This window comes from Rhamphochromis sp. 'chilingali' (assembly GCF_963969265.1).
Source record: "Rhamphochromis sp. 'chilingali' genome assembly, chromosome: 15".
In the NCBI taxonomy this organism is placed as follows: domain Eukaryota; kingdom Metazoa; phylum Chordata; class Actinopteri; order Cichliformes; family Cichlidae; genus Rhamphochromis; species Rhamphochromis sp. 'chilingali'.
The window spans coordinates 25,638,816-25,660,262 of record NC_137942.1 but is presented as its reverse complement, the minus strand read 5'-3'; the positions used below and the strand labels follow the sequence as shown (position 1 = coordinate 25,660,262).

The 21,447-nt window shown below is 39.9% G+C and overlaps 2 protein-coding genes across 3 annotated transcripts in view; both read left to right on the top strand.

Moving 5' to 3' along the window:
- The window catches only part of LOC308411793 (interferon-induced very large GTPase 1-like), a gene marked incomplete at its 3' end in the record, with an annotated part of 253,476 nt that overhangs the window by 51,741 nt on the left and 180,288 nt on the right, over positions 1-21,447 (top strand).
- LOC308410702 (uncharacterized protein) lies at positions 1,127-3,856 on the top strand. 2 transcript variants are annotated; one of them, XM_080904254.1, is made up of 3 exons: positions 1,127-2,503; positions 2,580-2,641; positions 3,269-3,856. In XM_080904254.1, exon 1 carries the CDS (start codon positions 1,144-1,146, stop codon positions 2,341-2,343), a length of 1,200 nt encoding a protein of 399 aa, XP_080760380.1. In that variant the 5' UTR covers positions 1,127-1,143; the 3' UTR covers positions 2,344-2,503; positions 2,580-2,641; positions 3,269-3,856. The 2 variants fall into 2 exon arrangements, with proteins under 2 accessions (XP_080760380.1, XP_080760381.1); XM_080904255.1 differs by lacking the exon at positions 2,580-2,641 and having other exon boundaries at positions 3,291-3,856.

Genomic DNA, 21,447 nt, shown 5'->3' with positions numbered 1-21,447 from the left:
CATGATACTGTGGATGATGACTATGCTTCTCTTGAAGAAAAAGAGCGAATGAAACAATTCGCTTCCCATCATCTCTCTTCATCTCCCAACAGACAAGATGTGACAGCTGACACATTCAGTGTCTTGTGCCACCGTCATCTCTTAGGTGAATCTGACAATAGCCTACCTTCTATCACTTTGGTAGAGTCCCTTGCTCTACATACCGATGCGGTGCCAGACGTCTACGCAGATGATGGAACATTAGGTTGTTCTGTCATACCTACCTATAGTGAGGTAGAACTCCAACAGCATCAGAGGTCTGACCCAATTATTGGGTATGTGGTCAACATGTTAGAAAATGGAGGTGAAGCAAATTCCAATCCTAACTCTGCATCCTTAGAGCTTAAACTAATGCTCAAAGAGTGGAAACGTTTGGAACTGAAAAATGGTCTCCTCTACAGAACCCGCAAATCAGGTGAAAATGTCACCTTTCAGCTTGTCGTCCCTGAGTCTTTAAGGTCCACCATTCTCACTTGCCTTCATGACGACATGGGGCATATGGGTTTGGAAAGAACCCTCGACTTGGTTAGGTCAAGATTTTATTGGCCTAAAATGGCAACTGATGTAGAGAGAAAGATTAAGTCTTGCGGACGTTGTGTTAGAAGAAAGACTCTTCCTGAAAGAGCAGCACCTCTTGTGAGTATCCAAACAACCCGTCCCATGGAACTGGTATGCATGGACTATTTATCCTTGGAGCCTGACAGTCACAACACCAAAGACATTCTGGTCATAACTGATCATTTCACCAAATACGCTGTTGCTATGCCAACAAAAGACCAAAAGGCTACAACAGTTGCGAAGTGTCTTTGGGAGCAGTTTCTGGTGCATTATGGTTTTCCTGAGCGCCTGCTTAGTGATCAGGGCAGGGATTTTGAGTCACAACTCATTAAAGAGCTCTGTGCCCTAGCTGGTATCACGAAGGTGCGCACCAGTCCTTATCATCCACGGGGAAACCCAGTTGAACGGTTCAACCGAACTCTTCTTGGCATGTTAGGAACTCTACAAGACAAAGAGAAAACTCATTGGCGCGATTATGTGAAACCACTAACTCACGCCTATAATTGCACCAAGAATGAGACCACTGGGTTTAGCCCATACGAGTTAATGTTTGGTCGCCAGCCGAGGCTTCCCGTGGATATTGCATTCTGCCTGCCAGTTAAAGATGGCTCTCCTACATCTCACTCTCAGTATGTGAGAGCTCTGAAGGCTCGCCTTCAAGAGAGCTATCAGATCGCTGCCAAAAACTCTCAGAAGGTTGCTGAACGGAATAAACGCCGTTTTGACAAAACTGTCAGGGAGTCAACTTTGGAGAAAGGTGATCAAGTGCTAGTGCGGAACCTGCGACTTCGGAATAAACACAAACTTGCAGATAAGTGGGAGTCAACCATGTACAGAGTGGTGGAAAAGATGGTAGACCTACCTGTGTATGTTGTACAGCCTATGAATGGAGATGGTCCTATTCGAACTCTTCACAGGGATCTCTTACTCCCTTGTGGTGACTTATCTGAAGCTGAGGAAGTTGACCAGGTCAAGCCAAAGAGTTGCAGGCCAAGAACGAGGCGCAGTCAGCCTCTGTTACTGGAGGAGCAATCAGAATCTGAAGACGACTCACCTGTCTATCCTAGGCAGTCTTCTGTCATTCCTGGAAAGTTGGTTCAGGTGTTTGAAATCCCGAAGAGACGACAGCAAACCGGAAAAACAGTACCGGAGGGTAGTTGTATACCAGCTACGCCAGCAGACTGTGTAAACCCTCAGCCTCAGAATGAGCCTTGCAGAGGCAGCTCCCCTTTGCTGCCTGCAGAGCCTGTAGGGGTACCTCCTGAAGTAGCTGAAGGAGAGGAGCCAGATGTTGTGGCTGAGCAACACCCTACTGAAGACGATGTAACTTTACCAACTATGACTAATCAAAAATCAGCTGTGGCCGAAGACAGCATTGATGTACCGTCCATTGATGTAGAGGCTCCTATAGCTACGGAAACCATTGATCTGAACCCACAAACCCCTGAGGTAGCTCTGGAGCATAAGGAAACTGTTGACAGTGGAGAAAAAAATGACCATGTTCGTAAGTCAGAAAGGACACGTCGACCACCAAGGCGCTTCCATTATCCTGAGTTGGGAAATCCCTTAATTTCCTTTGCGCAGAGCCTCATAGAGAGCTTTAACCAAGCACTTTATACAATAGGTGACTATGAGAGTTCATCTGTAGACCACAGCGTGACGCATGAAGGGGCTCATGCTGGGTCAAAGGGGGAGGGTGTAACCCATGTGAAATACAGGGCTGCAAAATCCCTTTTTGTAATCTAAGGCTATAGCCTGTTATTGTCACAAGGGGGCGCTGTGATGCAGTCTTGTGTTCTGACGACCTTGCGTCTAGTGCGCAGGAAGTATTACCTCTCTCTTCCTGTGAGATCTTCCCTCTGATGGCGGTCAAGTACGTGTCGGAGCGCATGGAAAAAGTATCTTGGTATGCAATACTGCAACCCGGTTAATGAGACCAGATTGTTTTACGCATAAATGCTAATAAGGTACTCTTTTATTAGGCCCCGAACTCTGACCACAAAGGGAATAACGTCTGTCAAGTTATTTGTGTCTGAAAATCCCGGTGAGTCACGTGCTTTCGTTAGCTACCTGTTAAGTTAGATAATGTATTTCACTAGCCGATTCAGCTCAGAAACCTTTGAACAAAAACCAAACGGGAGCTATGAGAATCTGGCGTGTTGTTTCACTTCTCCTGTTGTTCTTTACAGTGTGTTATAAGTGTTGAATGCTTTGAGCTAAACGATGCCGATGCTAGATGCGATGCTAGCTGCTAATAGCTGTTAGCCACCCCACCCCGCTGAAGCCATATTCCGATCGGGGAGGTATTCAAGTAGAAGCAATAGCTCTGTTTATATTAGAATGGTTATGTCTTAATAGATATGAGCATATTTCAAGTTTAATAGTATTTGCACTGAATTAAGTTACATTTGCTTGTAAGCCTTAAGGATGAATGTCGCTTTCATTGCTATGACTGTTTACATTACAGTTTAAGCTGCTGATGTTCTTTGTTGTGATGTAATTTTGATAAAATTGTTGATACTGGTACAAACAAGTTACTGTAACTCTTGTAACTTGGTAAAGCTAAAGGGAATGCCATTTGTGATTAATACATTTGGAAAAGAAGTTAATGAGCTCATGTTAAGAACACAAAATGGGAAAAGAAATTGATTGTTCTGCACTGTTTGTGTAGATTGGTTTTTTTGAACTACTAGAAGGATTCTGGAGAACCACTGACGGCGAGAACAGCCCAAATGAGATCCTGGATGATCGTGAAATGGTGTGGCCAGCCATGCGATCGGATTGTGGGATTTGCCTGAGAAACTGATTCAAGCAACCCTGGATTACAGATAAGCCCTATGCACTACTTTTCCTACCCGGATAATAGGGTTTGCACACTGACAATTCCCCTACAGTACACCTGTTTGGGTTTTCAACGACTTTAAAGGACAATTCAGACTGGACAATTCAAACTTCACAACAGGAACACTTTAATCTGTTTCATTCATTCCCAAGAGCTCTGATACTGTTCAGTATAAATCTTCCATTTAAATGTCTTTATTTTGTTTTGTTTTACATGTATTCACCTTTAAAATGCACTATTAGTGTGCAATTTGGGTTATTGTGTTGTATATGTATATAAATGGTACTGAGGCAATAAAGGTCCCAGTTATTCACTTCCAAGCCAACTCCTTTTGTGAGTCCCCAAAACAAAACCTCCTCCTGAACCTAGTAAGATGTCTAGGGTCTCTATTTGAAGTGAGAGTGTACTGGTCCTGAGTAGAGGCACTACATTAAATCCACTGCAAATGTAATAACCTTCCAAATAAAGCTGAGCTCTGTGTATTGCTGAATTCTAAATTTCAGTGCTAGACTAAAAATAAATCAAATAAATGTATTGTTTTGCAGATACAAAATATCATTTTAACTCTTTTAAATTCCACTGACTGCAATCTGTCTGAGTGTATAACTGAAATCTAACAAAATTGTAAAAATCTATTTGAGTTAATCTGAAATCATACAGATTAACTGTATGATTTCAGATTAACTCAAAAAATGTAAAAATTAAACATAATTTATGGACACCGTTTGATTTCTTTGCATGTAGCTATATTAACATTTATACATTTAATAAATCATGAAATTAATACGCGCATGTTCTCGTAACAATGCAACTAACTGTTTGCTCTTCATTCAGTGAAGTGAGCATCACACGCTGCTCATATAAAACATATTCTGACAAACAGCCGCACAGCTGAGGAGCCTTTTTTTCAGAAACTTGAAGGATAACTTCCCAAAGTCTGACCTGCATCGGACCATCCGCTCAGTGTCCGTGGTTACCATGGTTACTGCAGAAGCTGCTATGAATTAAACAGTTGTCCCTGAGATAACTTACCGGAGACATGAATGTTTGTTTTTCCATTACAAAAGAATTGGATGACTTGGATAACTTATAGGAGTATCAGACTCCACGTGCCATGTCCTCGGAAATCTGGACTCGTGTGGATTTTTCAAGGACAAACTGGTAAGAGTCGCACACCACTATACTGAAATAAAGAAGCTATTACTGAAATACACGTGCTATATTATAAACTATGATATAAAACTTAAGGTTTAGTTATAAAGGACACCTTCCTACCTTTAGTCTTATTCATGAGCAGCATCAGTTGTCTTCTAACATCCAAGAGTCTGCACGATGTGTTTCATAGGTCCTAACTAGAGATGGACGGTCCGATACTGACCTAAATTACTGGATCGAATATCGGAGAGAAATAAAAAATGTAATCCGATCCATTAAATATCAAAAAAGCACCTCACAAAACTTGCGACCTGGCGTAACTCGGCTCATAACCGTAGCACGTCGGAGCATTATGCATCAAGTGATAGAGCGGCTGTGGCGTGCGGGACCTGTCACGGTCTGGTTGAGCATTTGGAGCCTCGCCACCAAACCGGCATTTCATCTCCAAGAAAGTGATCCCAGAGAGAAGTAAAGCAAGTGTGTAAGTTCATCTCTGAATGTTTGTAAAGCATTCCAGCGTTAAGCTTATCAACCGATATATGGAGCGACTGCCTCTTCTCTCCCCCTCCCTCTCCTGCTACTACTTAAATCATGAAACTGATTAATGATCAGCTGATCGGCTTTTCTGTCGCGAGTCCGTGTCTCTTGTTTGTTCGTGCCAGAAAGAGGAAACAAGCGGCTGAACAACAGCAGCATGTTTAAGCTTGATAATCTGTTGTTAGAATTTATTTAACATTACTTTCTAAACCAGGATCTTTTTCTACGTAGCTGACGGCTGGTAACTGTGCAGGGGCGGATCTAGCAAAGTTTAGCCAGGGGGGCCGATAGGGCATGAACAGGGAAAAGGGGGCACAAAGACATACTTTTCTTTCTTATTCTCTTTTAAAATGTCTGGCTTTTAATAAATAATTATCTGAATCTTACACCCAAAATTTTAATTTGATGTAAAAAGTATAGAAGACCATTACTGTATATAGTAACTATTAAGTCTAATATACCCTTGTAAGCTATAGTACTTTTTCCTTTGGGAAGGTACCACCTGTGCATTCTGCAATTCTGTTGAAGAAAGATGTTGAATCTATTTAAATATTGTAGAAAAATAATTGATTTCTGTGCATTTTTTTCACACTGCATCAAATTAAAGTTGATTACGTCGATTAAGCATCATGAGGTGGGGGGTGGTTCCCTTTTTTTATTTATTTTTTGCTGGGAGTTTGCAACCCTATTAGTTAGGTTGCTTACTCTTTTAAATACCAGAATAGGGAGGATGGAGTAGGTTTAAGTTTATTAGATTCATCAGTTTTGCTGAACTATGAAATATTTTCGGTGCAGTGTATTTTTTGCATACAGGTATAACAAAATAGCATTAGTGTTTTTTTTAAACTTGAGTTTGGACCCATACAAAATGCAGCAAGATATTAAAAAAACAGTTTTATTGATTATAAAACACACTATATTGGATTCATATCGGTATCTGCCGATATCCAAATTTATAATATCAGTATCGGACATAAAAAAGTGGTATTGTGCCATCTCTAGTCCTAACATGAGGATCCCAGAACCAAAAAATAACCCAAAGGGTTAAAAAGATTTCCACATTGATGCAGATGATGTATATGATTGTGGGACTTGTATAAAAAAAATGTATATGCCATATTTGTCTGTGAAGGTTCTCAGTCATCCAGGTCATCGTAGTCAAAGGAGCTTGCAAAGAAAAGCGTCTGGACTTCTTTAAGCTGCTTGAAGACATTTCACCTCTCATCCTAGAAGCTTCTTCAGTTCTAAGGTCAAATGGCGGAAAGTCCCAGATTTAAACCCAGTGGGAGTATCCCCCCAAAGAGGGACAAAAGGACCCCCCGATGATCCTCTAATCATGGTGTGAAAATGGGTGTGGGTCCCAATCAGCCAGGGTTTCAGGTGAGCTCATTGTGAAACCTGGCACCACCTTATCATGCAATTTCCTGAGGTCAGATGGCCCAGGAAGTGAGTGGGCGTTAAGGCGTCTGGGGGAGGGAACTCAAAACTGGATTATAGATGGCAGACAGTTGGTGTCGTAAACCACCCTCTGTTCAAAGACGTTCGCTCACAGTGAACGTAAATGGCTTCTTTCACTCCTCTTTCAAACCATCTGTCCTCTCTGTCCAAAATGTGAACATTGGCATCCCATTTCACCGAAACAATAACATAGCGCACAGTGTGACGTCAAAAAAGGCACACACATTTGACGCTGCGCTTGTCTGGAGGAACGGAGTTTTCGAAAATCTCCACCCTGGCAGGTGGTTTCAAAATCTCAGTTTTCAGTGACCAAAAACGCCATTTACGTGTGGACTAAAGGTGCAAAAATATGGGTTTTCAAAAATACCCGGGTACATGTGGATGTGTGGACAAAGCCTAAGGCTTTTCGTTTGAAAACGCATCCTTTTCTCTCCGTTTTGGCCTCCCATCCACACTGAGATGGCGTTTTCACAGATGGAAAACACAGCGTTTTGAAAACACATACATTTCAAAAGGGTGCTTTCCGTGGCAGTGTGGACAGCGAAAATGGAGACTTTCTAAAACGATGACGCATGATGCAGTCATGTGATCAATTAAACTAAGGCTACGTTCACACTGCAGGCAAAGCGCATCAAATCCGATTTTTTTTGACCCTATGCCACCCATATCCGATCATGGTATGACAGTGTGAACGGCACAAATCCGATATTTTCAAATCCGATTTGGGTCACTTTCGTATGTGGTACTGAATCCGATACATATCTGATGTTTTAGAAAGCGACTGCTGTTTGAACGGTCATGTCGCATTAAATCCGTCTTTTACGTCACTGACACAAGACAGACGCCAATTATCAGCGCCGGGGAAGCGCCCGAGAAGACATCGCGAACGCTTCCTGGCCATCCCATGTAGATGTTAGTGAAACTGTTGGAAAGACAACGTGAACATTTTATTTGTACTGCATAATCTGCAGATTCTGACAGAAATCTGCAACTATCCTTTGAAGCACCGCTCCTCTCTAAAACAGCAATAAGGATCATTATTAGGTTATCTACATTATTATGTAAATAACAAAATAACTTAAAGCAAAATTTGGGAAACGTAAAGTCTGAAGTCTTTCTATTAAGGGCCATCAGTCAAACAATATTGTTTGCTTTGGGTCTAAACAGAGCGCGTTGTGTATGACATCTTCTTTTGCGCATGCGGGCCGCATCGAGCGTTCACACTAGAGCACGTTTGCTGTCGCATTTTATTTGTAGTGTGAACAAGCAGACAAAAAAAATATGATTTGATCAAAAAATCGGAATTGAGCATTAAGACCTGCGGTGTGAACGTAGCCTAAGATAGCGGAGGGCATTATACAGCAGTGGTTTTGTTTGCTCTCAATTTTGACAGCCTATTAAAGATTAATATCAGTCTGTACATGCTCCAAATAGCTTTTCTTCAAATTCTTTAACTTTCACTCGCTTTTGCAACTTTGTACTTTTGTGTTACTTGCAGCAACAACTGTACCTCATTGTTATTCCATTTAAAAAACTTGGTGCTTTTCCTCAACATTTTGCTGCGACGTTTCAAAAAGCCGGAAAGTAAATAAGCGGCAGACAGAAATGAGGCAGGTCAAATCATCTTGGGTTTCACATATGAGCAGTACTGGAACGTCAGCGTTTTCGGCTGTTTCAATGTGGACGCACAACTCTGTGAAAATGACTGAAAACGCTACTGTGGACGCGGAGCGTTTTCACACACGAAAACGCCTTTCAAATCTATCCGGGCTACTATTAAAAACCAAAACAAACAAACAAACAAATAAAAAAAAACATTAAAAGTCACAAAAACCTACAAGGGCACTTAACACCACACACAGTCAAACAAAATACACAAAAAAGTATTAAACAGAAAAAAGTATACAATCCTAGTAATTTGCACCCCCACAGGTGAACTGCTGCCTGAGCCAAATGTAGTTGTTGTGATATTTGATCCCAGCGCACTCCAAAAAGGAATGTAGAATAGTTCTGTGGCGACTGAAACAAGTCAAACATCGCTGTAAACAACCATCAAAACGCACGGGCAGGGGATCACGAAAGCCCGACTACTTGGGCACAACAATTATAAACCGTCTCACAAAATAAAACTGTAGACAGGAAAAGATAGCAGTTCCTTAAAGGATGGGCCCAAAACAGCGGCTGCTGCAGGCGTTTCCCTCATCCTGACACATATCTTTATATTTTGCTGGGCAAATTTGGTTACCAGGAACAGTAATTTCTTGACAAATGTGCAATCATACAGGTGTGGTGAAAAGTTTAGATTCACTCCTTATGGGTATGAGTGTTATGGGAATTTGGGTTTTTAATGATTTAGCTGAACTGTTTTTTGTTTTTTTTACCTGAATGGTATGATTGTACAGTATTGTATCTTTAATGACTTTAAAAAGTAAGAATTGGGTGCACACGTTTTTAATTTACTGAGGAGAACAAACAGCTATATGGCAGCTGTGTCACTGACAACTGACAATCTAAATGTTCTTGCTTAACAATGACTGTAAAAAAATCAACATTGATCAGAAACTTTTATTCCTCATTTATGCAAACAGATTGAAAATTGGAATTATTTCAAATATACAGTTATGTTGTTTAAAACTGTTCACTATAAATGAGTTTTTAGCTTCAGCCTAAACTGAAAATGTATACACAATCTGAAGACAAATAAAACAAAGCTCAAAATCAAGATCTTTTTTTTAATTTTTTGTTTTTTATTATTTGTTGGTAATAATTTCATGTGGTCTTTAGTGAACAGTTCCACAAGTTCTTGTTACTCTTCTGGGCTTTTAAATAAAGTGAGTAATCTTCTTTGTAACGCCACCATGTGTCAGGTAAACTTTAGCGTACACATGAAAACATCCTAGAGAAGATATTTGGTCTCTTAAATGGTGCATTTCTTATGAAACTTTTGACAATCTCTTTGTCAACATTTCGGTGGCCAATTTTCATTAACTGCATGACAGTGTTTGGATATTTCCACTTATCCTGGAGTTCATTGTATACTGCCACGCTGACCTCTTCAATGTCCTCCAAGGAGATTTTGAGCTTTTTGGACACAATTTTAGCCCAGACTTTTTGGGCAAGCCTCTGTTTAATGGCTTCATCAGCCCCTAGAGGCAATTTCCCTGCTTCATTTGTATTGCTCATTGCGTGCATAACCAGATCTCTGGCAAGGCGTTCCACAAGTTCTCTGTACTCGTCTCGGTTTTTAGATAAAGTGAGTATTCTTTTGGGTAATGCCAGCAGATGTCTGGTGAATGTTGGGACAGTAATATCATCCTCAAGCTCTTCCTTCAGACTTGAAATCAAATCTTTTTCCTTGCACTTATGCACTTTACAAAGATTGGTGAAAATGGCTTTCGCCATACTGGGCAGCCTCTTTGGACATAGATCCAAATGTTTTCCCTCAATTTCAGGCCAGATTTTCTCAAGCAGACGATAACAGTTGGGAATCCTTGTGGAGTCTTTGTGTTTAGAGGAGACTTTCTCTAAGGCCCGTGAAACTACCAACTGAGTAAGTGCATAAACAAACATTTTTTCTGCAGACACATCATCAGATGCCAGACTGATGACAGAAGAAGAATCAACTTCTGACTCATGTACAGCTGGAATCACAGGCTTTTCCACGGGACAAGCTTCTATTTTGTCCCAGTGTTTTGTATCAGCTGTGGGCTTTTTCTCCATACAGCTTTTCTTTGGTTCTGCTGTGGCTTGGGATTGTGTGTCCACATGCTGAAGACTTGCACTGGCCTCTGTCTCCAGTTCCGGAGTTTCGGTTTTCTTATCATCACCACAGTTGTCTACAGATATTTCTGTAACCATGTCTTCCTTTGCTGGTGTTACCCCTGTTTTCTCATGGGAATCAGCGTCCACTGACTCAAGACACTCCTCTGTCAGTGTGGACACCGGAGCTCCCTTCTCCATGGTTGTCTCTGTTGCATCCACTAACATGGAGCAAAGTGATGTTGTGGCAGGTATGTCTGCTCTGGTGTCCACATGCTGAAGACTTGCACTGGCCCCTGTCTCCAGTTCCGGAGTTTCGGTTTTCTTATCATCACCACAGTTGTCTACAGATATTTCTGTAACCATGTCTTCCTTTGCTGGTGTTACCCCTGTTTTCTCATGGGAATCAGCGTCCACTGACTCAAGACACTCCTCTGTCTGTGTGGACACCGGAGCTCCCTTCTCCATGGTTGTCTCTGTTGCATCCACTAACATGGAGCAAAGTGATGTTGTGGCAGGTATGTCTGCTCTTTGTGAACTAAATGTGTTTAAATGTTGCTCGCTGTTCTGATGCATGAATGCGCTCTGAACTAAATCGCAGGTGTTTATGGAGTTCTGGAGTTCTATTTATAGGGTCGTGTCCTGTAGGCCCCGCCCACTGCCCTTTGATAATTGCCAAGCCCCGCCCACATCGAATGACTGTTGCCTAGCAATCGCTAGATGATAGTAGCACGGATGGGCACAGCCACTGTGACGTCATCCAGTGTTCTTTGATCAAAGAGAAGTAAGTGTTGGCTTTCTTGCTGCTCAGCAATTGATAACAAAGAACCTTGAAATGTGTTTTTAGCTAAACTTTGACACAGCTGCAGGACATTAATAATAATGAGAAGCTACTTAATATATATATATATATATATATATACACACACACATATATATATATATATATATATATATATATATATATATATATATATATATATATATATATATATATATATATATATATATATATATAAGGTGTGTTGATTTCTCCCTAAGATGGCAAACTGAAACACTCAGTTGGTGACTTTTGGAGATTTATTTCCCTGGATGATTGAGAATGCATCAAGATGAAACACAAAAGGAAGTTCACAGCTTTTTGCAGCTCCCCCACCCCCTCAATCACACACCCCCACTCCCCTCCCTCCAGAATTCCCAGGTAACAACCTAATTTACATATGAATGACTAGCCAATTTAGCTTCCACTTGGCTGAAGCTAAAGCTTAGCTAAAAGCCTACCAGCCATTTGGCTGCTCTCCGGGTTTTAAAGGTAGAAAGGTAGAAGCCTGGGACTCCTAGTGTTAAAATATGCAATTTTCACGTGCGTGAACCAGAAATGTGGGAGGAAGTAGTGCCAGACGGTATGTTTGCAAGATGGCAGCTGTCGATCTAGCGTTTGAAGAGAGAGTCTCCCTTCTCTATTTACTGTGGAGAGCAGAGCAGCGGCGTAAAGGACATCCTGACCGTACCTGGGTCCATCAGGTCCTCCACGAGTGTGAGCAGTTTGGTGAGTTTCACCACTTGCTCCAGGAGATGCGTCTGGCTGACGGCCACTTTCAGCGGTACCACCGTCTGTCCCTCGCCCAGTTTGAGGAGCTGCTGTCCCGCGTCGGTCCAAGCATCGCCCGCTCAGACATCACAGACGCATGGACGCCGACCTGCAATTAAATTTAAATCTTGAAAATATCTTAACCCATTGTTGCGACTTCTATCCACAAATAAAGCCGCTGCCGGCTGAGTTTGTTTCTGTACTGTGACACGTCTCCAATAAGCCATACTAAGTCCCACTTGTGTTTCACGTATTTATTTAAAACTTAAACAATAAACGTTTGCTTTCAATCAAAACAAATAGCGCATGTATTAACTTACATCATTTGTGAGCATTTGTATTTGTATTGAATCTTTATTTTAAACATGTTTAAATAAAAACAACAGGGGAAAAAAGAGACAAACAAACAAAAGGAAAACAAAGCAACAATATTTATAAGTAACTTACATGTTCAAAAGGACGAGGAAGAAGCATAAGCTTATTTAATCCCACCCCCTTTCCACTATTTAGTAATTAATAGTCAACACTTTTTCTTCACTCAGAAATTCATTACCATTACATTACATAATGCATGTAATTTTTATTTATTTAACCCCAGTAATACGTCAAAAGATATACAATTTACAGACATATATGCATACTTGTGCACCCACAACACACATATATACACATCACTGTTGTGAAAATAGTGGGTGAACACCCGAGCCACCTCCTCCCTGATGAGAACGCCTGTGTCACGTAAATAACACGCGATCACCTGAGGTGCAGGAAAATCTAAACACCTGTGCCACCACAATAAATAAACAAAACAGAAACATTCACTTTGGCTCTTACACACTTTTTAAAACCCTTTTTGTATTTATCTATTTATTGCAGGACATTAATAACAATGAGAAGCTACTTAATATTAATGAGAAGCTACTATATGTATATGTAAATGGTAAATGGCCTGTATTTATATAGCGCTTTACTAGTCCCTAAGGACCCCAAAGCGCTTTACATATCCAGTCATCCACCCATTCACACACTGGTGATGGCAAGCTACATTGTAGCCACAGCCACCCTGGGGCGCACTGACAGAGGCGAGGCTGCCGGACACTGGCGCCACCAGGCCCTCTGACCACCACCAGTAGGCAACGGGTGAAGTATCTTGCCCAAGGACACAACGACCGAGACTGTCCAAGCCGGGGCTCGAACTGGCAACCTTCCGATTACAAGGCGAACTCCCAACTCTTGAGCCACGATCACCCGCTTTGTATATATATATGTCCTGCAGCTGTGTCAAAGTTTAGCTAAAAACACATTTCAAGGTTCTTTGTTATCAATTGCTGCGCGGCAAGAAAGCCAACACTTACTTCTCTTTGATCAAGAACACTGGATGACGTCACAGTGGCTGTGCCCATCCGTGCTACTATCATCTAGCGATTGCTAGGCAACAGTCATTCGATGTGGGCGGGGCTTGGCAATTATCAAAGGGCAGTGGGCGGGGCCTACAGGACACGACCCTATAAATAGAACTCCAGAACTCCATAAACACCTGCGATTTAGTTCAGAGCGCATTCATGCATCAGAACAGCGAGCAACATTTAAACACATTTAGTTCACAAAGAGCAGACATACCTGCCACAACATCACTTTGCTCCATGTTAGTGGATGCAACAGAGACAACCATGGAGAAGGGAGCTCCGGTGTCCACACAGACAGAGGAGTGTCTTGAGTCAGTGGACGCTGATTCCCATGAGAAAACAGGGGTAACACCAGCAAAGGAAGACATGGTTACAGAAATATCTGTAGACAACTGTGGTGATGATAAGAAAACCGAAACTCCGGAACTGGAGACAGAGGCCAGTGCAAGTCTTCAGCATGTGGACACACAATCCCAAGCCACAGCAGAACCAAAGAAAAGCTGTATGGAGAAAAAGCCCACAGCTGATACAAAACACTGGGACAAAATAGAAGCTTGTCCCGTGGAAAAGCCTGTGATTCCAGCTGTACATGAGTCAGAAGTTGATTCTTCTTCTGTCATCAGTCTGGCATCTGATGATGTGTCTGCAGAAAAAATGTTTGTTTATGCACTTACTCAGTTGGTAGTTTCACGGGCCTTAAACAAAGTCTCCCCTAAACACAAAGATTCCACAAGGATTCCCAACTGTTATCGTCTGCTTGAGAAAATCTGGCCTGAAATTGAGGGAAAACATTTGGATCTATGTCCAAAGAGGCTGCCCAGTATGGCGAAAGCCATTTTCACCAATCTTTGTAGAGCGCATAAGTGCAAGGAAAAAGATTTGATTTCAAGTCTGAAGGAAGAGCTTGAGGATGATATTACTGTCCCAACATTCACCAGACATCTGCTGGCATTACCCAAAAGAATACTCACTTTATCTAAAAACCGAGACGAGTACAGAGAACTTGTGGAACGCCTTGCCAGAGATCTGGTTATGCACGCAATGAGCAACATAAAGGGGTTGAAGAAATGGCGTCCAGCTGAAGAAGTTATACAGAGGCTTACCGAAAAGATCTGGGCTAAAATTGTGTCCCAAAATCTTGAAATCTCCTTGGAGAACATGGAAGATCTCACTGTGACAGTATACAATGAACTCCGGGAAAAGTGGAGAGGTGCTGACAATGTCCTGGGGTTTATGAATAATGGAAATCCAAGACTTGACAAAATGATTGTCAGAATTTTCAAAAGTAAGGCCCCATTGAGAAGACCAAATATCTTCTCTAGGATGTTTTCATGTGTACGCTAAAGTTTACCTGACACATGGTGGCGTTACAAAGAAGATTACTCGCTTTATTTAAAAGCCCAGAAGAGTAACAAGAACTTGTGGAACTGTTCACTAAAGACCACATGAAATTATTACCAACAAATAATAAAAAACAAAAAATTTAAAAAAAGATCTTGATTTTGAGCTTTGTTTTATTTGTCTTCAGATTGTGTATACATTTTCAGTTTAGGCTGAAGCTAAAAACTCATTTATAGTGAACAGTTTTAAACAACATAACTGTATATTTGAAATAATTCCAATTTTCAATCTGTTTGCATAAATGAGGAATAAAAGTTTCTGATCAGTGTTGATTTTTTTACAGTCATTGTTAAGCAAGAACATTTAGATTGTCAGTTGTCAGTGACACAGCTGCCATATAGCTGTTTGTTCTCCTCAATAAATTAAAAACGTGTGCACCCAATTCTTGCTTTTTAAAGTCATTAAAGATACAATACTGTACAATCATACCATTCAGGTAAAAAAAAACAAAAAACAGTTCAGCTAAATCATTAAAAACCCAAATTCCCATAACACTCATACCCATAAGGAGTGAATCTAAACTTTTCACCACACCTGTATGATTGCACATTTGTCAAGAAATTACTGTTCCTGGTAACCAAATTTGCCCAGCAAAATATAAAGATATGTGGAGGGGCCAAAGACTTTGAACATTACCATACATAAAACAAAACTATGATCTCTTTAAGGTCTGCCAATATCAAACATTAAAATAGTTGACAGCAAAGGGTCCACAATTAAAAAGTTTTTCTAGCAATACAAAGTGCTGTGTCACCCCTAAGGTTCAAACATGTAAAGTGAAACACACACTTGTTTCATAGCACATGAAAATAAAAACGAACGAACTATTAAATCATGATACATCCTAAGTGCAGAGCCAGCACTGGATAGTTCAGGTGTACTATAATCAAGCGGTAATGACAAGAACTGCTAACCAAGAACATACCCACAGAAACAAACAATGCTGTTACCAATATTTTTATCTGTACGATATCAATGGAACAGATAATATGAAATATTAGTCAGATATTGCTTTTTTTCTAGTATGAATATAAAAAGAAATAAATTAAATAATTACTGAAGTGCATGCAGTTAGTTACAGACAATTGCAGCAGTGAAATTCTGGTTTGCATTTCTACTCTTTACATTCACTGGAAACCTCATCTATAACATCTGATTAGAAAATTACCTCATGTTTAACATTTGGCTGGAAAAAATAAGTAAAAGTAATGAAAAATGTGAGGGCTGATTTAAGTATTCTGGTCTCTTCCAGTGCGTATTTCCATATCAAATCTAACTGAGGCACCAGCTATACCACATTTCTCTCTTACTCAATGATGACCTGTTTATTAATGTGATCTGGCTTATGTGAACTCGCACTACGCCTTAAAATCTTGGAGTCTCTCTAACATGTAAGAATTGTTCTCCTACATATTCATGCCCCATTTTAGCTTAAAGATCTCACAGTACTGTATAACCCCAGCAGAGCACTGAAGCTCCTTCCATTCTTTCTCCAGAATATCACGGCTCTTTGAGGATAGCAACCTGTTGCGTGGCAGCTGACTGGAGAGGAGGGAGTCTCCTGGAGGACAGAAAATGAGGGAAGAATTGCAAAGAGAAAGTAAAAACAGACACATGTTAGATTCTGAGTTGTAACCTTGGAAAAAGAAAGCCATGTTACTTTTTCTCTTACTACACTCAGAAAAATAAAGGTTCCAACTGGAACCAAAAGTGGTTCTTTAGACTGATGCCATAGAAGAACCTTTTTTGGTGCCACAAAGAACCTTTCAAACAATGGTTCTTTGAAGAACCATTTCTTTCAGTGGTTCATTGAAGAACCTTTAAAGGTGCCCCAAAGAACCATCAAGAAATGGTTCTTTGGGGCACCTTTAATGGTTTTTCAAAGAACCTTTTTAAAAATGGTTCTTTAAGAACCATTTTTATACAGTAGCCCCTTTCTGTTTTCACACGGAGCATGGGGTACTGTAATCTGTCTGGAAGGTCACATTATGGTTATAGAAAATCTCTCCTTTAAACACATTCATGGATGTCCTTCCATCTTTCCTCCTGAAGATCGTGGCTCTCTCAGGGTAGAAACTTGTAGCTGGCAGCTGACTGGAGAGGAGGGAGACTTTAGGAGAAGAGACACTGAAAGAACAACTGCTGAGAAAGAGCTGTTTAAAACAAATGAATGATACATCTTTTTAAACTGTGTAAATAAATCATGCTCCATCATCTGATGCTATTTTTTCCTTGTAATAACACAGAATTAACAAGATTCTGTACTACACTGATGAAAGCAGAAAAATCCTTCCCAAGTTGTTTACATATAATGACTCTCTACTGAAGATGCTTTGCTGAACTCATAGACTTGTGGAAAGTGGTACAAACTGTTTTCTGTAAAGTGTCAAAAAGTAACCAAGTAAAAGTAAATTTAAAGCATTATTATGTTTTTTTTATTTGTTTCTCATTTGTTTCTGAGTTTCCTTTAATCACGGCATCACGTCTGGCTTTTGAGGATTGGTATTGCACTTTGACAAGCAGGTCCTGTTTGAGTGATTTCTTGAGAACAGTTGTGACAGTAATGAAGAAAGAGAACTCAGCTTCACAAAGAAACACCACAGTTAATTGTTGGGGGAGCAATCCCTTTTTCGCACAGGAATATGTAGGCTTCCTTTTTTTTTCAATTGTTAATAAACATCTTAATTCAGAAACTACATTTGGTGTTAACTTTTGTGATCTATTTGATCTGAAACATTTAAGTGTGACAAATATTCAAAGTGAGATCATGAGGGACTTTTAAATACAGACAGAAAAACTGGTGATGCCTAACCAAGTGGAAGTAGTAGTGGAGGGCAAGCTGAGGAAGATGGCTATAGTGACAGATGTTGCTATACCGAGTGACAGCAAAATCACAAAAAATGAACACGAGAAGCTGGAGTAATAGCAAGGGCTTAGAGAAGAGCTCAAGAAGACTGTTGCCAAAGTGCTTGCTCATAGGGGGTCATATGATTGTTGGGTTTTTCTCTGTATCTATGAAGCGCCTTGAGGCAACTTTTGTTGTGATTTGGCGCTATATAAATAAAATTGAATTGAATTGAATTGGAGGGAAAAGGCACCAGTGTTCCCAGTGGTAATTGGGGCACTCGGTGTAGTGCTCCCCAAACTGGGTGAGTGGCTCGCAGGAGATCCCAGAAACAACTTGCCTGATAGAAGGCAAGTTCCTAATTTTCTGTTAGGATCTCCACTAGTTATTCTCACATATCAGCCAACATAAAAAAACAAAACAAAACAAAAAAAAAACAATAAAAAACAGAAAAAACATTCAAACATCACATTACAGACAATATTCTCATTCTCGCATCTTTCCCGTTTGTTTTTTTGTTTTTTATTTGTTTACTTCTCAGTTGGTTCTTTCATTTTATTCCATTTGGTGAAAATATTGTTCTTTACATCAGAACTTTAACGTTACAGGCAGCTGAACACACCAGCAGGTGGAGCTAAAGGTCTCGTATTTCAGTTCTTACAAATGGTGCAGAAACGGATCCTGTGTGTTTGTGTATGTGTGCGTATATGCATGCCTTCAAATAAATTACAAGAATTAATAATGCTGCCACAGATGTGACTCTGGAAGAGTTCGTGGCATGGGAGTAAATAGAAAAATAGTAAACTTGCATTTATTAAATAGAGATGGGTTTTTTTTTTTTACATATTTACTACAACTTCATTTCATTTTCATGAGATGTTTAATATCTACAGCTGTTCAATAGAAAGAAAACTTAGAAGGCATTTAAGCTTCTGTTTCATGTCCATCACTATTTCTCTTTTTCCTCAGGCTCATATGGACTTCGGAAGTTCTGTGAGATTTTTTTTCTGTTTGAGTGAAGCAGGTCTCAGCATGTTCAGACAGAGCTGCTAGGACAGGAATGTTGCTGATACGCATCATGCTGTGGAAACAAATGGTTTGATGATTCTATAACAGGGGTGTCAAACTCAAATACACAGTGGGCCAAAATTCAAAACAAGAACAAAGTCGCGGGCTAACGTTAATATTTATTGAAATATATTTATTCCTCCAGATATAAGAATGAATCTTTTCTTATGGACTCAAACACGTTTGAGTATTCAGTTTTTTCTGAAAAACTGAATATGGAACAAGCAAAGCTTAATGGTTTCTTTATAGATGGACAAACACAGAAGAAAAGAAGCTGTTTCAGAGCTTTTAAAGTGTGCCTGGGAGTGCTGTATCTTCTGATTCTCGCTGGAATCACGACACGCTGTGAGGAATTTTATTCCAATAACGACGGCAGTATTATTTCCACATTAGATATTTTTAAGCAACATTATTTGATGCTGCAAGTCTGCTATTCTTTCCTTCCTCTTCTGACTTCATATTTCCATTTAAAGCAACCGCCCTACAGTGTTTCCCCATGTGTGTTACACTGCTTCTGCAATATGACCACTGCTGAGGTTTTTTCTTTTTCTTTAATTGACAATGTAACCAGAGTAGGCATATCTTCTCCTTATATATCATCATATACATCGTTTTACAGTCATTTTAATGTTGTAAGCCCACTAAAGAATGCTAAGCTAACCATCTTCCTTATTTGACTCCTGAGACCTGTACCATAAAGCATTATTTTCAAGTTTAGTCCTAAGCTTGAGATCTTACAGGGGTTTGAGATCATTATATACTATGCAACTGCTTACTGAGCAATCAGTTCACTGGGAAATAGCGTGACCATGCCTGATCAACATCTACAAGCACTGGTGTGCTGTTAATGGGAGGATCTGTAGGTCTTAGATATAGTCTAAATGTTTGCTCTTTGCTTGCTCTCACAGCATTTAGCCTCAGATTGGAGCTGCAGCTGAAGGAATAAGGCTAGAACTAGCAACATCAAACAACATCAGACTGTTATTTAAATGGAAATGCAATTGTAGTTATAGTCAGTTCATCCTGTGATTCATGAAAATCAAATCTGTGAAACTGATATATCTTCTAACTCACCATTATCATTCATACATCTCTTCTTAATACTACACACACTATACTTTTCCTTTTGAGATACAGATGGTCTGTCTGTGGCAGCTGTTTTTTTCTGCTGTTTAATCTGTCCATATTTTCTAAAGTTATAGTTTAATCCTCTATGTTAAATATTCTAATCTGCTGTTAATAGACCTGTCCATGTTTGTTATTAGTCATATGCTAACCAATGTTCTTAGTCACTTAACAATGAATAACAAAATTAGTTTGGAAAAAAAGTGTGATGCTGATTTTTACAATAAAAATATGGCTGTATTTATAAAGTTGAATATTTAGATGTTTTTTTCGTTTTTGCTTTGTTTTATTTCTAAGCAGATATTTCAGTCACTTTGGAAAAAGAGCAGCTGCAGAACAAATACAACAAACTGAGCAACAATTACAGCCAACTGCAAACCCAACTTTTAGGTAAGAAAGTTGTGCCTCATGTGCAAATATAGCAGTACTCAGAATTGTATTTTATACTTGTTTTATTAACTATTTTCCTCTTAGGTCATGGAAGTGACTGCATATCAGTTGTAATATACTATTACTAAAAGTGTTCACTGAATTCAGGTGTTTCAATCGCTTTTATAGCCACAGGTGTATAAAATCAAACCCCGAGGCATGCAGACTGCTTCTACAAACAGTTTTCAGAGAATGGGTCACTTTCAGAAGCTCAGTGAATTCCATCGTGGTACCATGTTCAACAAGTCCATTTGAAATTTCCTTGCTACCTAATATTCCAGTCAGCTGTTAGTGGGATTATAACAAAGTGTAAGTGATTAGGAATGACAAATTCAGCCTTGAAGAGGTAGACCACATAAAATCACAGAGCAGGGACACTAGAGGCACATAGTGGTCACCAACTTTCTGGAGAGTTAATCAATACAGACTTTCAAACTTCATGCTTCCTTTGGATTAGCTCAAGAACAGAGCTTTATGGAATGGTTTTCTATTGCCGAGAACCTGGATCCAAGCATTACATTACTAAGCACAATGCCAAAGATATTTTAGACAATTTTATGCTACCAACTTTGTTGGAACAGCTTAGGGATATCCATTCTTGTTAAAAGATGGCAGCACCCAAAGTACATAGAGCAAATTCTCTAAAAACATGGATGAGCAATTTTTGTGTGGAAGAATTTGACTGGCCTGCACAGAGTCCCGACCTCAACCTAAAAGAACGCCGTTGGGGTTATTAAGAGTGGACACTGTGAGCCAAAAAAACAACAAACAAACCTCAAACTCTTGTAGCTGCAAAGGGTGGGCCAAAATCATACTAGACCCTGTAGATTAAGAATGGGATATCATTCAAGTCCATATCCATATGAAGGAAGACAATTGACTACTTTTGGCAGTATAGTGTATTAAAAAAAGTTGTAGTATGATGTGTTGCAGTTGAAAACCCAAACAGATGGGGAGCAACTGTCAATTTGTTTTGTTTTATACAAAATGCCCTTCCCGACACAACCCCAAAAGGATTTGTGTCTCTTCTGAGAACTGAACAGGGGATCTTTTGCTTATTAGGTGAAGATGTAAACCACTATACTATGGAGCACTTTAGTACTTCGGTTATTTTTTCCCCCCTTCTTCACAGTTTTTTCTTAGTCTTCCTTAAACAACAAGCAGTCTGAGGAGTGTCCAGAAAATTATGTGGGCTTTGTAAATAATTGCACAACTTTCTGTTGAAAACCTGTGA